The sequence below is a fragment of the Saimiri boliviensis genome, chromosome 14, assembly GCF_048565385.1.
Source record: "Saimiri boliviensis isolate mSaiBol1 chromosome 14, mSaiBol1.pri, whole genome shotgun sequence".
In the NCBI taxonomy this organism is placed as follows: Eukaryota; Metazoa; Chordata; class Mammalia; order Primates; family Cebidae; genus Saimiri; species Saimiri boliviensis.
In genome coordinates this window covers 12,376,417-12,389,153 of record NC_133462.1, presented here as the reverse complement: position 1 = coordinate 12,389,153, position 12,737 = coordinate 12,376,417, and the positions used below count along the sequence as shown (strand labels likewise).

Sequence of the window (12,737 nt, the reverse complement as noted above, 5' to 3'; positions counted from 1 at the left end):
AAGAACGAACGAAAGAAAAAAGAATCCCTTAGAAAGGGCTACTTTCAGGCCAGGCACGGTGGCTCACGCCTGTAATCCCAGCACTTTGGGAGGCCGAAGTGGGCAGATTACCTGAGGTCAGGAGTTTGAGACCAGCCTGGCCAACATGATGAAACCCCGTCTCTATGAAAAACACAAAAATTAGCAGGGTATGGTGGTGGGCCTGTAATCCCAGCTACTCAGGAGGCTGAAGCAGGAGATTTGCTTGAACCGGGAGGCAGAGGTTGCATTGAGCTGAGATTGTGCTCTTGTATCCTAGCCTGGCAACAGAGCAAGATTAAAAAAAGATGAAGATGAAGAAGGAGGAGGAGGAGGAGAAGGATGAGGAGGAGGAAGAGGAGGGGAAGGAAAGGAGGAGGGGGAGGGGAGGAGGAGGAGGGGGAGGAGAAGAAGGGTTACTTTCACTGCTTTGCCAAAAATAGTAACCCACCAGGATGAGCATGTATTGAGTCAAAACAGAATCAAAGAGAAGAAAGTCAATTCCTGTGCAATCTACTTTTATTTATAAAGGAAAGTTTCCCTATTTTGTTTATAAACAGTAAACCAGTGCTGTATGAAGGCACTTAACTGGGGTGGGGCAGGGATCCTGGTGGAGACCAATGTTTCCCACCTAGACCTTAAGACTGCCCCAAGAGCTGGAGGCAGCGGTGACTCCCAGGCACACCCAGGGGTGTGGTCGCCCATCCCAGGCTCTGCCGGGCAGGTGGCTGGCTTGCTGGGGGAGGTGGTGGTGGGGTAGGCATCAGAGGCACTTTGGACGGGATCCGATTTGGCAAAACAGAGGGGTTTCCTGTCCCCAGTGATTTCCAGCCCTTCCTGGACCTCCCAAGGCTAAGGCAGATTCCGAAATTTAAGGCCGGGGTTCTCCTTCTTCCCTGGACTTCGAGGAGAACAGAGGAGCGGTGGCGAGGACCACCACCAGCAGGGCGAGGGGTGCTGATAAAGGAAGCAGAAGACGGAGTGGGAGGTCTGCGGTGAAGGCAAGAATGCTCGTTTCTGTCGGGCTCAGAAATCTCCTTCTGTCCTGCTAGACTTTATTCCTTTGAGGCTTCACCCTGGGGAAGAGCTGGGGAGACACAGGATCTTCAGACATCAGGAGCTCCCACCTCCCCGTCACACACCCAAATCTGCCGCCTGTCTCAGGCCTGATCACCCCTTCCTAAGGGGGCTCTCTCAGCATCTCCCAAACTGCTCCAGAATCCAAGTTCTATGTAATCTCCAAGAACCAGATGGAAACTTCCAATCAGAGCCTCCACTGATGACATGGGATATTCCCAGTCTCTTCTACTGCCACAAGGAGAAGCCCACCTCTCTCTAACACCTTGGTTGTCTTTTTGGGTCTCACTTCCATATTAAAAAAAAAAAAAAAAAAAAACCCTCTCAGGGCTGGGCAGGGTGGCTCATGCCTGTAATCCCAGCACTTTGGGACGCCGAGGCAGGCAGATGACCTGAGCTCAGGAGTTCAAGATAGCTTGGGCCACAGTTTTTTTTGTCTTTTTGTCTGTTAAAAAGACAAAAATTTAGCCAGGCTTGGTGGTGCATGCCTGTAATCCCAGCTACTCGCGAGGCTGAGGCAGGAGAATCACTTGAATCTGGGAGGCAGAGGTTGCAGTGACCTGAGATCATGCCATTGCACTCCAGCCTGGGCAACAGAGCCAAGGCTCTGTCTCTAAAAACAAAAAACAAAAAACAGCTGGGCGCGGTGGCTCACACCTGTAATCCCAGCACTTTGGGAGGCCAAGGCAGGTGGATCACCTGAGTTCAGGAGTTCGAGACCAGCCTGGTTAACGTGGCAAAACCCCATCTCTACTAAAAATACAAAAAAAATTAGCCGGGTATGGTGGCATGCGCCTGTAGTCCCAGCTATTTGGAGGCTGAGGCAGGAGAATTGCTTGAACCCAGGAGGCAGAGGTTGCAGTGAGCCGAGATTACGCCACTGCACTCCAGCCTGGGCAACAAAGCGAGACTCCATCTCAAAAAAAAAAAAAAAAAAATCTGGCAGGGCGAGGTGGCTCATGCCTATAATCCCAGCACTTTGGGAGACCAAGGAGGGAGGATCACAGGGTCAAGAGACAGAGATCATCCTGGCCAACATGGTGAAACCCCGACTCTACTAAACATACAAAAATTAGCCAGGCATGGTGGCGCAAGCCTGTAGTCCCAGCTGCTTGGGAGGCTGAGGCAGGATTAAGCCGGGGAGGGAGAGGTTGCAGTGAGTCAAGATGGCACCACTGCACTCCAGCCCAAGTGACAGCAAGACTCTTTCTCAAAAAAAAAAAAAAAAAAAAAAAAAAAAAGCTTCCTCTCCACCTGTAATAAACTTGTACACTTGTAAGCGACATTTTTTTTTTTTTTAGACACAGTCTCTGTCACCCAGGCTGGAGTGCTAGTAGCACCATCAGGGCTCACTGCAGCCTCAATCTCCCAGGCTCAAGTGATTCTCCTGCCTCAGCCTCCTGAGTAGCTGACTATAGCTGTGAGCCATGACACCCAGCTAATTTTTCACCTTGTTTTTGTGGAGGTGGGGTCTCCTTACATTGCGTAGGCTGGTCTCAAACTCTTAAACTCAAGTGATTTGCCTACCTTGGCCACTGTTCCCAGCCTTTTTCTTTCCTTTTTTTTTTTTTTTTTTTTTTTTGAGACGGAGTTTCACTTTTATTGCCCAGGCTGGAGTGCAGTGCATGACCTCAGCTCACTGAGATCTCCACCTCCCAGGTTCAAGCGACTCTCCTGTGTCAGCCTCCTGAGTAGATGGGATTATCGCATGCCATCATGCCCAGCTAATTTTTTGTATTTTTAGTAGAGACAGGGTATCACCATGTTGGCCAGGCTGGTCTCGAAGTCCTGACCTCAGGTGATCCGACTGCCTCAGTTTCCAAAAGTGGTGGGATTACAGGCATGAGCCACCAAGTCTGGCCCACTCTCAGCCTTAATCTACAATTCTTTAACTCCACCGCCCATCACTAAAATGGTATTCTTCTGCTAGGCACAGTGGCTTATGCCTGTAATCCCAGCATTTTGGGAGGCAGAGGTGGGTGGATCACCTGAGGTCAGGAGTCCAAGACCAGCCTGATCAACATGGAGAAACCCCGTCTCTACTAAATAAATACAAAATTAGCCAGGTATGGTGACACATGCCTGTAATCCCAGCTACTCAGGAGGCTGAGGCAGGAGAATCACTAGAACCTGGAGGGCGGAGGTTTCAGTGAGCCAAGATCACACCATTGCACTCCAGCCTGGGTAACTAGAGCGAAACCCTGTCTCAAAAATAAATAAATAAAATGGGATTCTTCTTTATCAATTCCCTTGGCTAAAATGGATTATTCTTTGACCTCTCCACCCATACAATCAGGGATGATAATAAAAACATTGGACTGAGCAGAAACCAATCGAATAATTGGTAAGGCAGTATGGGTGAGCACCCTGCATCCTGACAGCTCTATAAAGGGCCCTTCCAGCCAGATGCGGTGGCTCACACCTGTAATCCCAGGACTTTGGGAGGCCGAGGCAGGCAGGTCACCTGACGTCAGGAGTTCAAAACCGGCCTGGCCAACGTGGCAAAATCCCGTGTCTACTAAAAATACAAAAATTAGCTGGGCATGGTGGTGGACGCCTGTAATGCCAGCTACCTGGGAGGCTGAGGCAGGAGAATTGCTTGAGCCTGGGAGGTGGAGGTTGCAGTGAGCAGAGATGGCGCCACTGCACTCCAGCCTGGGTGACAGAGCGACACTCTCAGAAAAAAAAAAAAAAAAAAAAAAAATTATTAAAATAAAAAATAAAAATAAAGGCCTCTTCCTCACCTACTCCCCTAACTATAAAGAACTCTCCCTTACCCCCCATATTACTATTAAATATAATGTAATTTTTTTACATTAAATATCTTTTCCTCTCCTCCCCATGACCAATAATGGGCTTTTCTGACCTCCCTCACCCATTTTGTCCGTCTCGCCCCTTCTTTTTCCTGTGGGATCATCCTATTCCCTAAACAACCGTCAGGAGGTTCCCACGACATCTCCCCCTGGGCTCACCCCGAAGTAGTTCCGCGGCACGTAGCCCTCCTGGCCATGCAGAGAGGCCCACCACCAGTCGGTCTCCTCCGGCCCGTCCCTCCGCAGCACAGTGACCGACTCGCCCTCGCGGAAGGACAGCTCGTCCTCGAACTCGGCGCTGTAGTCCCAGAGCGCGTACACCGCCCCACCATTCATCAGCCCCATACTCTGCTCCACGTCTGAAACATGCCACATGAGGGAAGGTGAGAGCCCTGCCCAGGGGGCCCAGGAGCAGGGGCCATGTGGGGACCGGGACAGGCCCTGCAAATTGGCGCCTGTCCCAGCAGGGGGCTGAACCCCCTGAAACGTTGTGTGTGCCCATGGCTGCGGATGAGAGCTGGAGCTGGAGTCAGATGCTGGAACTGGCAGTCTGGAGCATTTCGAGGACACTGGGGGGGGCATCCAGATGGGCCACCCACTCCTGAGGCAGGGTCAGTGGCCCCCATTTCCCTTTTTTTTTTTTTTTTTTGCAGACTGAGTCTCACTCTGTTGCCCAGGCTGGAGTGCAGTGGCATGATCTCGGCTCACTGCAACCTCTGCCTCCCAGGTTCAAGCGATTCTCCTGCCTCAGCCTCCCAAGTAGCGGGGATTACAAGGCACATGCCACCATGCCTGGCTAATTTTTATATTTTTAGTAGAGACAGGGTTTCACCATGTTGGCCAGGCTGGTCTTGAACTCCTGACCTCAGGTGATCTGCCTACGTCGGCCTCCCACAGTGCTGGGATTACAGGTAGGATTCCTTCTTGTACATTGCTGAATCTCCGTCAACCCTAGAGGTCCAGTCTTTTGTCCTTCCTTATAGTCCCTATGGAAGATTCCATCTTCCTTGTATGATATGGTCCTACTCTCCACCTTTAAGTGGGCTCATCTGCCTCTTTCTTTCCTTTCTTTCTTTTTCTTTCTTCTTCCTCCTCCTCCTCCTCCTCCTCCTCCTCCTCCTCCTCCTCCTCCTCCTTCCTCTCCTTCTCCTTCTTCTTCTCCTTCTCCTTCTTCTTGCTTTTTTGTTTTTTTGCGACAAGGTCTCACTCTACCACTCAGGCTGCGGGAGTACAGTGGTAAGATCAAGCTCATTGCAGCCTCGAACTTTCAATTCAAGCAATCCTCCTACCTCAGACTCTTCCTGAGTCTTTATTTTATTATTATTATTAAATATGTTGTAGGCCAGGTGCAATGGCTCACATCTGTAATCACAGCACTTTGGGAGGCCAAGGCAGGCAGATCACCTGAGGCCAGGAGTTCAAGATCAGCCTCGCCAACATGGTGAAACCGTGCCTCTACTAAAAAAACAAAAAAAGTAGCCAGGCATGGTGGCATGTGCCTCGTAATCCCAGCTACTCGGAAGCCTGAGGCAGGAGAATCGCCTTCACCCAGGAGGCAAAGATTGCAGTGAGCTATTGTGCCATTGCACTCCAGCCTGGGCAATAGGGTGAGATTCTGTCTCGTAAATAAATAAATAAATATAAATATTTTGTAGAGGTCAGGCATGGTGGCTCACACCTGTAATCTTAGCACTTTGGAAGGCCAAGACAAGCACACTTCCTGAGCTCAGGAGTTCGAAATCAGCCTGGGCAACATGGCAAAACCCTGTCTCTACTAAAAAATATAAAAAATTAGCCGGGCATGGTGGTGAGCACCTGTAGTCCTAGCTGCTCGAGAGGCTGAGGCAGAATTGCTTACACCCAGGAGGCAGAAATTGCTGAGATCGAGCCACTGCACTCCAGCTTGGGCGACAGATCGAGACTCCATCTCAAAAATAATAAATAAATACAGCCGGGCGCGGTGGCTCAAGCCTGTAATCCCAGCACTTTGGGAGGCCGAGGTGGGTGGATCACGAGGTCAAGAGATCAAGACCATCCTGGTCAACATGGTGAAACCCCGTCTCTACTCAAAATACAAAAAGTTAGCTGGGCATGGTGGTGCGTGCCTGTAATCCCAGCTACTCAGGAGGCTGAGGCAGGAGAATTGCCTGAACCCAGGAGGCGGAGGTTGCGGTGAGCCGAGATGGCGCCATTGCACTCCAGCCTGGGTAACAAGAGTGAAACTCCGTCTCAAAAAAAAAAAAAATAAATAAATAAAATAAAATAAAATAAAATAAATAAATACATACATACATACATACATATTTTGTAGAGATGGGGAAGGGAGGTGGCCTCTCTGTGTTGCCTTGGCTGGTCTTGATTTTTTTTTCTTTTTTTAAGATAGGGTTTCAAGCCGGGTGCGGTGGCTCAAGCCTGTAATCCCAGCACTTTGGGAGGCTGAGGCGGGTGGATCACGAGGTCAAGAGATCGAGACCATCCTGGTCAACACGGTGAAACCCCGTCTCTACTAAAAATACAAAAAATTAGCTGGGCATGGTGGTGCGTGCCTGTAATCCCAGCTACTCAGGAGGCTGAGGCAGGAGAATTGCCTGAACCCAGGAGGCGGAGGTTGCGGTGAGCCGAGATCGCGCCATTGCACTCCAGCCTGGGTAACAAGAGCGAAACTCCGTCTCAAAAAAAAAAAAAAAAAAAAAAAAAAGATAGGGTTTCACCATGATGCAGGCTGGTCTTGAACTCCTGACCTCAGGTGATCCACCCACCTGGGCCTCCCAAAGTGCTAGGATTACAGGCGTGAGCCACTGCGCCTGGCCCGCCTTGCCTGGTCTTGAACCCCTAGTCTCAAGCCATCCTAACGTCTAGGCCTCCCAGATTGCTGGGATTACAGGCATGAGCCACTGTGCCGAGTTCATTGCCCCCTTTCTAGATGGTGCCATCCAGCTCCACTGCCTTCCCCCAAGTAACGGAGCCTCCAAAGAAGACGTAATGACATCTCCGGATGGTAGAACCCACCTGAACCTCCTCCCAATTACAGTATGTAATCTCCATCAAGAACTTAGTCCCTGGGCCGGCCAGCTATGTTGGCTCAAACCTGTAATCCCAGCACTCTGGGAGGCTGAGAAGGGAGGATCGCTTGAGCCCAGGACTTTGAAAACAGCCTGAGCAACACAGGGAAATCCCATCTCTAGGAAAGAAAGAACTTAGCCCCCTTTCTGGAGGGTGCAGTAGGTCACCGCACCCCTCCTCTGCAGGGGTCAGTGGTTCAGTTCCCTTTGTTCTTTTTTTTTTTTTTTTTTTCTTTTGAGACGGAGTTTCGCTCTTGTTACCCAGGCTGGAGTGCAATGGCGCGATCTCGGCTCACCGCAACCTCCGCCTCCTGGGTTCAGGCAATTCTCCTGCCTCAGCCTCCTGAGTAGCTGGGATTACAGGCACGCACCACCATGCCCAGCTAACTTTTTGTATTTTGAGTAGAGACGGGGTTTCACCATGTTGACCAGGATGGTCTCGATCTCTTGACCTCGTGATCCACCCGCCTCGGCCTCCCAAAGTGCTGGGATTACAGGCGTGAGCCACCGCACCCGGCCAGTTCCCTTTGCTCTAATTCCTCCTGCATTCATGCCCAAGTGTGTTGTCCTCTCTCTCTATATATATTTGAGACAGGCTGGAGCGCAGTGGCGTGATCTTGGCTCGCCACAACCTCTGCCTCCACGGTCCAACTGATTCTCCTGCCTCAACCTCTCGAGTAGCTGGGATTACAGGCGTGTGCCACCACGCCCAGCTAATTTTTGTATTTTTAGTAGAGATGGGGTTTCACCATGTTGGTCAGGCTGGTCTTGAACTCCTGACCTCGTGATCTGCCTGCCTTGGCCTCCCAAAGTGCCGTGATGACAGGCGTGAGCCACCGTGCCTGGCCAGTGTTGTTCAATCTTTACTTCACTTTCCCAACCCCGCGTGTCTGAGGCAGGCAGAGCAGGACAACTCACATCTCACAGGTTCCACCTACCCGTGACAAAGGTGTAATGACCCACCCCCTGTCTCATGGTTCCCCCTTTAGGGAATGGTCTGTACCTCTCCAGGTGGTTCCTGCCTGTCTCAGCTCACCTTTAAGGCAGGCATTCCCACACGCCTCTCACTCATTTTCTGTCGTAGGTGGCACAGCCCAATGTCCTGTAGCCTGACCGGGCTCACCTTTCAAATATATAACCCTCTGTCCCAACTCTCGCTCCGACTCTGTGAGTTTCCTCACCCAAACTGAGATACAACTTGCTCCTCCAGGTGTGAATACACCCTGTGCACAATCCCCGGGGTACAGCCTACTTTGCCCCGCCCTTCCAGGAACCAGGTGCTGTAACCCATCCCCTGGAGAGATAGGGTACAGTCTCTTGTCTTCCTACAGGCCCCTTTCCGGCAGCTGTAGCCTGCTTACCTACCAAGCCTGTGGCAATGCCTCTCCAAGTGCCAGAGCCCACCTGCCCAGAGCTCTACCCCAGGTATATGGAAACATCCAGCTTCCCACTCCTGCAGATGCCAAAGGTGAGCAGACCAATCTTCACAGCCAGGCTCCTCCCCAAAGATGCCCAGCTTGCATGGCACAGCCTCCATCTCCCATTCTCCCTTAGGGGGGCACAGTCCCTCACCCTTGCAGGCGGTCCATCCCTGCTCCCCCTCCTCCTCTGCAATCCTGCCACGGGCTTGGTACGGCCCCCACATCCTCCTCTCCCGAGTGGGGGGTGTTTGCACCCGTCCCCACGCCTGCGCACCCGCCAGGTAGGCACCCAGGCGCCACAGCCCTGCCTCGCACCTGCCAGGTAGGTGGCGCAGTCAGTATAACCCTCGCGGTACGGGTCGCACTTCTCGAAGGCGGTGGCGCCGTCGCTGAGCGTGGTGGCGAAGATCGCAGCGCCGTGCTGCACCAGCGCCATGCAGATGACTGTGTCGTTACACGACGCCGCGCAGTGCAAGGGTGTCCTAGGCGTGGGGGTGGGGGGTAGCGGGGAGCGATGCGTGAGAGGCCCGTGCGTCCGCCCACGGGGGACCCAGCCCACCGCGCGGGTCGGGGCTCACCAGCCGTGGCTGTCGGGGGAGTTGACATTGGCACCCGCGGTGATGAGGAAGTCCACAATGGAGTAGTTGGCACCGCAGATGGCGTTGTGCAGGGCGGTGATGCCCTCCTCGTTGGGCTGGCTCGGGTCGTTCATCTGCGTGTACCGGGGGAGGGGGAAGACTCAGTCCCAGGGCCGCCCCCGCCGCACCCACCTGCCACTCAGCAGTGCTCACCTCCTTCACCGCCTGCTGTACCACTTCCAGCTCCCCGCTCAGCGCCGCGTCCAGGAGCAGCACCAGAGGGTTGAGGCGCGCGCGGCGGGCCTTGCGCGGGGAGCCCGCCTTCCGCAGCACCGAGCGCATCTCCTGGGGGACAGGGCGTGGAGTTCAGTAACTTGGAGGGATTGTTAGTATATCCATGACCTAGAGGTAGAAACAGAGGTCCAGGGACCGTGGCACCCATCTCAACAGGAGCAGGGCTGGGGTTCACTCGGAGCGGTGGGGGAGGGGGTGCCTCCATTCTCCTCCTGGAGCCTCCAGTTCCCTGCCGTAGACGGGGAATCCTGTGATTTGAGAAACGTGAGCCCTGAAACTTGAGAGAAAGCTGGGGGGCCATGGGACTGGTGACAAAGTAATTCTGTAAGTTCAAAACAATGATTGCGGAGCCAGTTACTCAATTCATACACAGACTCACATTTCTTTTGTTAATAACGCATGCAATAAGGCACACCTGACAAAACGTTACCAGGTGTGTTAATTCCAGATGTTTGGAGGCGGAGGCTGCAGTGAGCCATGATCTTGCCAACACATTCCAGCCTGGGCAACAGAGTGAGACTCTGCCTCAATAATAATTAATAATCATAATAATGCCCAGAACTTAAAGTATAATTTTTTTAAAAAAAACCTCCACTACAACATATCAGTGCATGAATTTGTGATTTTATAATTCAAAATATAAGCATCTTTAATTGTCAAATTTGGTGACTTCAACAATTGGTAATAATCATTCCATGATACTGTAATTTTTTTTTTTTTTAAGAGATGGAGTCTCGCTCTGTCGCCCAGGCTGGAGTATAGTGGCTCAATCTCAGCTCACTGCAACCTCCACCTCCCTGGGTCAAGCAATTCTCCTGCTTCAGCCTCCCAAGTATCTGGGACTACAGGTGCGCACTGCCACGCCCAGCTGATTTCTTTTGTATTTTAGTAGAGACCGGGTTTCACCACGTTGCCCAGGCTGGTCTGAAACTCCTGAGCTCAGGCAATCCACCCACCTCAGCCTCCCAAAGTGCTAGGATTACAGGCATGAGCCACCATGCCTGGCAACTCTCTCTCTTTTTTTTTTTTTTAAGAGATTATTTTATTTTATTTTGACACAGGGTTTCTCTCTGTTGCCCAGACTGGAGTGCAGTGGTGCAATCTCAGCTCACTGCAACCTCTGCTTCCCAGATTCAAGCAACTCTCTTGCTTCAGCCTCCCGAGTAGGTGGGACTATGGGTGCACACTGCCATGGCCGGCTAATTTCTTTTGTATCTTTTTTTTTTTTTTGGAGACAGAGTTTCGCTCTTGTTACCCAGGCTGGAGTGCAATGGCGCGATCTTGGCTCACCGCAACCTCCGCCTCCTGGGTTCAGGCAATTCTCCTGCCTCAGCCTCCTGAGTAGCTGGGATTACAGACACACGCCACCATGCCCAGCTAATGTTTTGTATTTTTAGTAGAGACGGGGTTTCACCATGTTGGCCAGGATGGTCTCGATCTCTTGACCTTGTGATCCACCCGCCTCGGCCTCCCAAAGTGCTGAGATTACAGGCTTGAGCCACCGCGCCCGGCATTTCTTTTGTATCTTAAAGACAGGGTTTCACCATGTTGGCCAGGCTGGTCTCGAACTCCTGACCTCAAGTGATACACCCACCTCGGCTTCCCAAAGTGCTGGGATTATAGGCATGTGCCACCATGCCTGGCTAATTTTTGTATTTTTGGTAGAGATCGGGTTTCACCATGTTGGCCAGGCTGGTCTTCAACTCCTGACCTCGTGATCCATCCGCCTCAGCCTCCCAAAGTTCTGGAATTACAGGCCTGAGCCACCGTGCCTGGCCAAGATTAAATACATTGAGGTAGTGCATGATACCTGGCACATAACTGTTAACTGCCATTACTGGAATAGGGGATGTCACTATTGGAACAGGGGATGGTCTCCTGCTGATCTTGGTCACACCCAGCCTGACACTCACTTTTTAAGAGAAAGCGAATCCAGGCACAGTGGCTCACGCCTGTAATCCCAGCACTTTGGGAGGCTGAAGCGGATGGATCACTTGAGGTCAGGAGTTTGAGACCAGCCTGGCCCACATGGTGAAATGCCATGTCTGCTAAAAATACCAAAATTAGCTGGGCGTGGTGGTGCATGCTTGTAATCCCAGCTACTTGGGAAACTAAGGCAGGAGGATCTTGAACCTGGGAGGCGGAGGTTGCAATGAGCTGAGATCAAGCCACTGCACTCCAGCCTGGGTGGTGGAGCAAGACTCTGCCTGAAAAAAAAAAAACAGAGGAGAAAGCAGAACAGACATAAGAGACTGTGTCCGGAAACAGAGAGGGAGAGAAGAGAGGGTGACTGCTCTGATTCGGCAAAGACTTCTCAATCCCAGAATGCACTCACTGTTGTGCCAAGACTCAGTCATGTCCAGGTGTAAGACTCGAGATTGCTGAAGGAATGCCCAGGGCAGGGCACAGGCACAGGTAATTGGAGAGAAGGAGCAGAGAAAATCTTCATGTGGCCAAGACTCCCGCGGGCCCTCCAGATACTCACACACAGCTATGCCTAAAGACTACATTTCCCAGCATCCCTTACAGCGGGGCACCTGGCCAGTGAGAGGGAGCAGAGTGATGTGTGGAACTCCCAGGTTCTGCCTGAAATGGGAAAGGACACTTTCTCTTCTTCCTTCACTCTTCCTGGCTGGAGGGCAGACTTGGTGACAGCCATCTAGGACCATGAGGGTAGACACTGCCCCCCCATAGATGGCAGAGCCCCAGGTAGAGAGAGCCTGGGTCCTGACTCCAGTGAGCTGCCTACAGTCCTGGGCTGCAAACTCCTGGACTTTTACTCAAAAGAGGAGAAAACTTAGATCTCATCTAAGCCACTGTATTTGGGGGGCTCTTTGCTACAGCCCCTGAATCCACACAGCAAACATACCCCGGTTTCCTCCTCTATTACTTACCGTGCTCTGTGGCTGCTCTGGTGGGCTGCTCTGGGGCGGGGTGGGGGGTGGGATGGGAGCTGGTGGGGCAGGAGCAGGGGGACCTGCCCTGGCCTCAGACCCCTCAGTGATGGGGGACAGCTCCGGCTCCAGCCCTCCAGGCCCTGGCCCCCCATGGCGATGGAAGAGGCGGCTGATGATCTGCTGGTACTGTTTCTTGTGGGTAGGGGGCAGGGTCACGGCAGGGGCCTGCTCCATGGAGCCCCTGCGTTTGAGGGGCCGGGGAATCTCGGCCAGCACCCGTGCCACCTCCTCCAGCTCGGGCACTGACTGTGCCTCCGGTGGCAGTGCTGGCTGCAGCCTCGTGGGGCTGAGGGGCCTTGCTACAGTGCCTTCATCCACATCGCCCGCCTCCAGCGCTGGTGTCAGCAGCCCTTCTATCTCCGGCTCAGACTCCAGCTCGGTGGGGGGTTTGGGGGGTCCTAGCCGGAACAAGAGCCCCGTCAGAGAACAGGTCCCCAGGAGACACCCAAGACTTCCTCTCTACAACTTCCGGGATACACAACCAGTATCTGATTTTCTGTGTGACCTCAGGGAAGTT

At 52.5% G+C, this 12,737-nt stretch overlaps 1 protein-coding gene across 5 annotated transcripts in view; it reads right to left on the bottom strand.

Annotated features, from left to right (window-relative positions):
* Positions 1 to 519: 519 nt before the first annotated feature.
* The window catches only part of PPP1R13L (protein phosphatase 1 regulatory subunit 13 like), a 26,457-nt gene continuing 14,239 nt past the window's right edge, over positions 520 to 12,737 (bottom strand). For all 5 annotated transcript variants that reach the window (XM_039466483.2, XM_039466482.2, XM_039466481.2 and 2 more), the window contains 6 exons: positions 12,158 to 12,618; positions 9,183 to 9,314; positions 8,970 to 9,103; positions 8,707 to 8,873; positions 4,068 to 4,267; positions 520 to 1,105 (listed from right to left, as the gene is read on the bottom strand). In XM_039466483.2, coding sequence (XP_039322417.1) covers positions 1,067 to 1,105; positions 4,068 to 4,267; positions 8,707 to 8,873; positions 8,970 to 9,103; positions 9,183 to 9,314; positions 12,158 to 12,618 — 1,133 coding nt within the window. In that variant the 3' untranslated portion in view covers positions 520 to 1,066. The remainder of the gene's footprint in view (positions 1,106 to 4,067; positions 4,268 to 8,706; positions 8,874 to 8,969; positions 9,104 to 9,182; positions 9,315 to 12,157; positions 12,619 to 12,737) is intronic.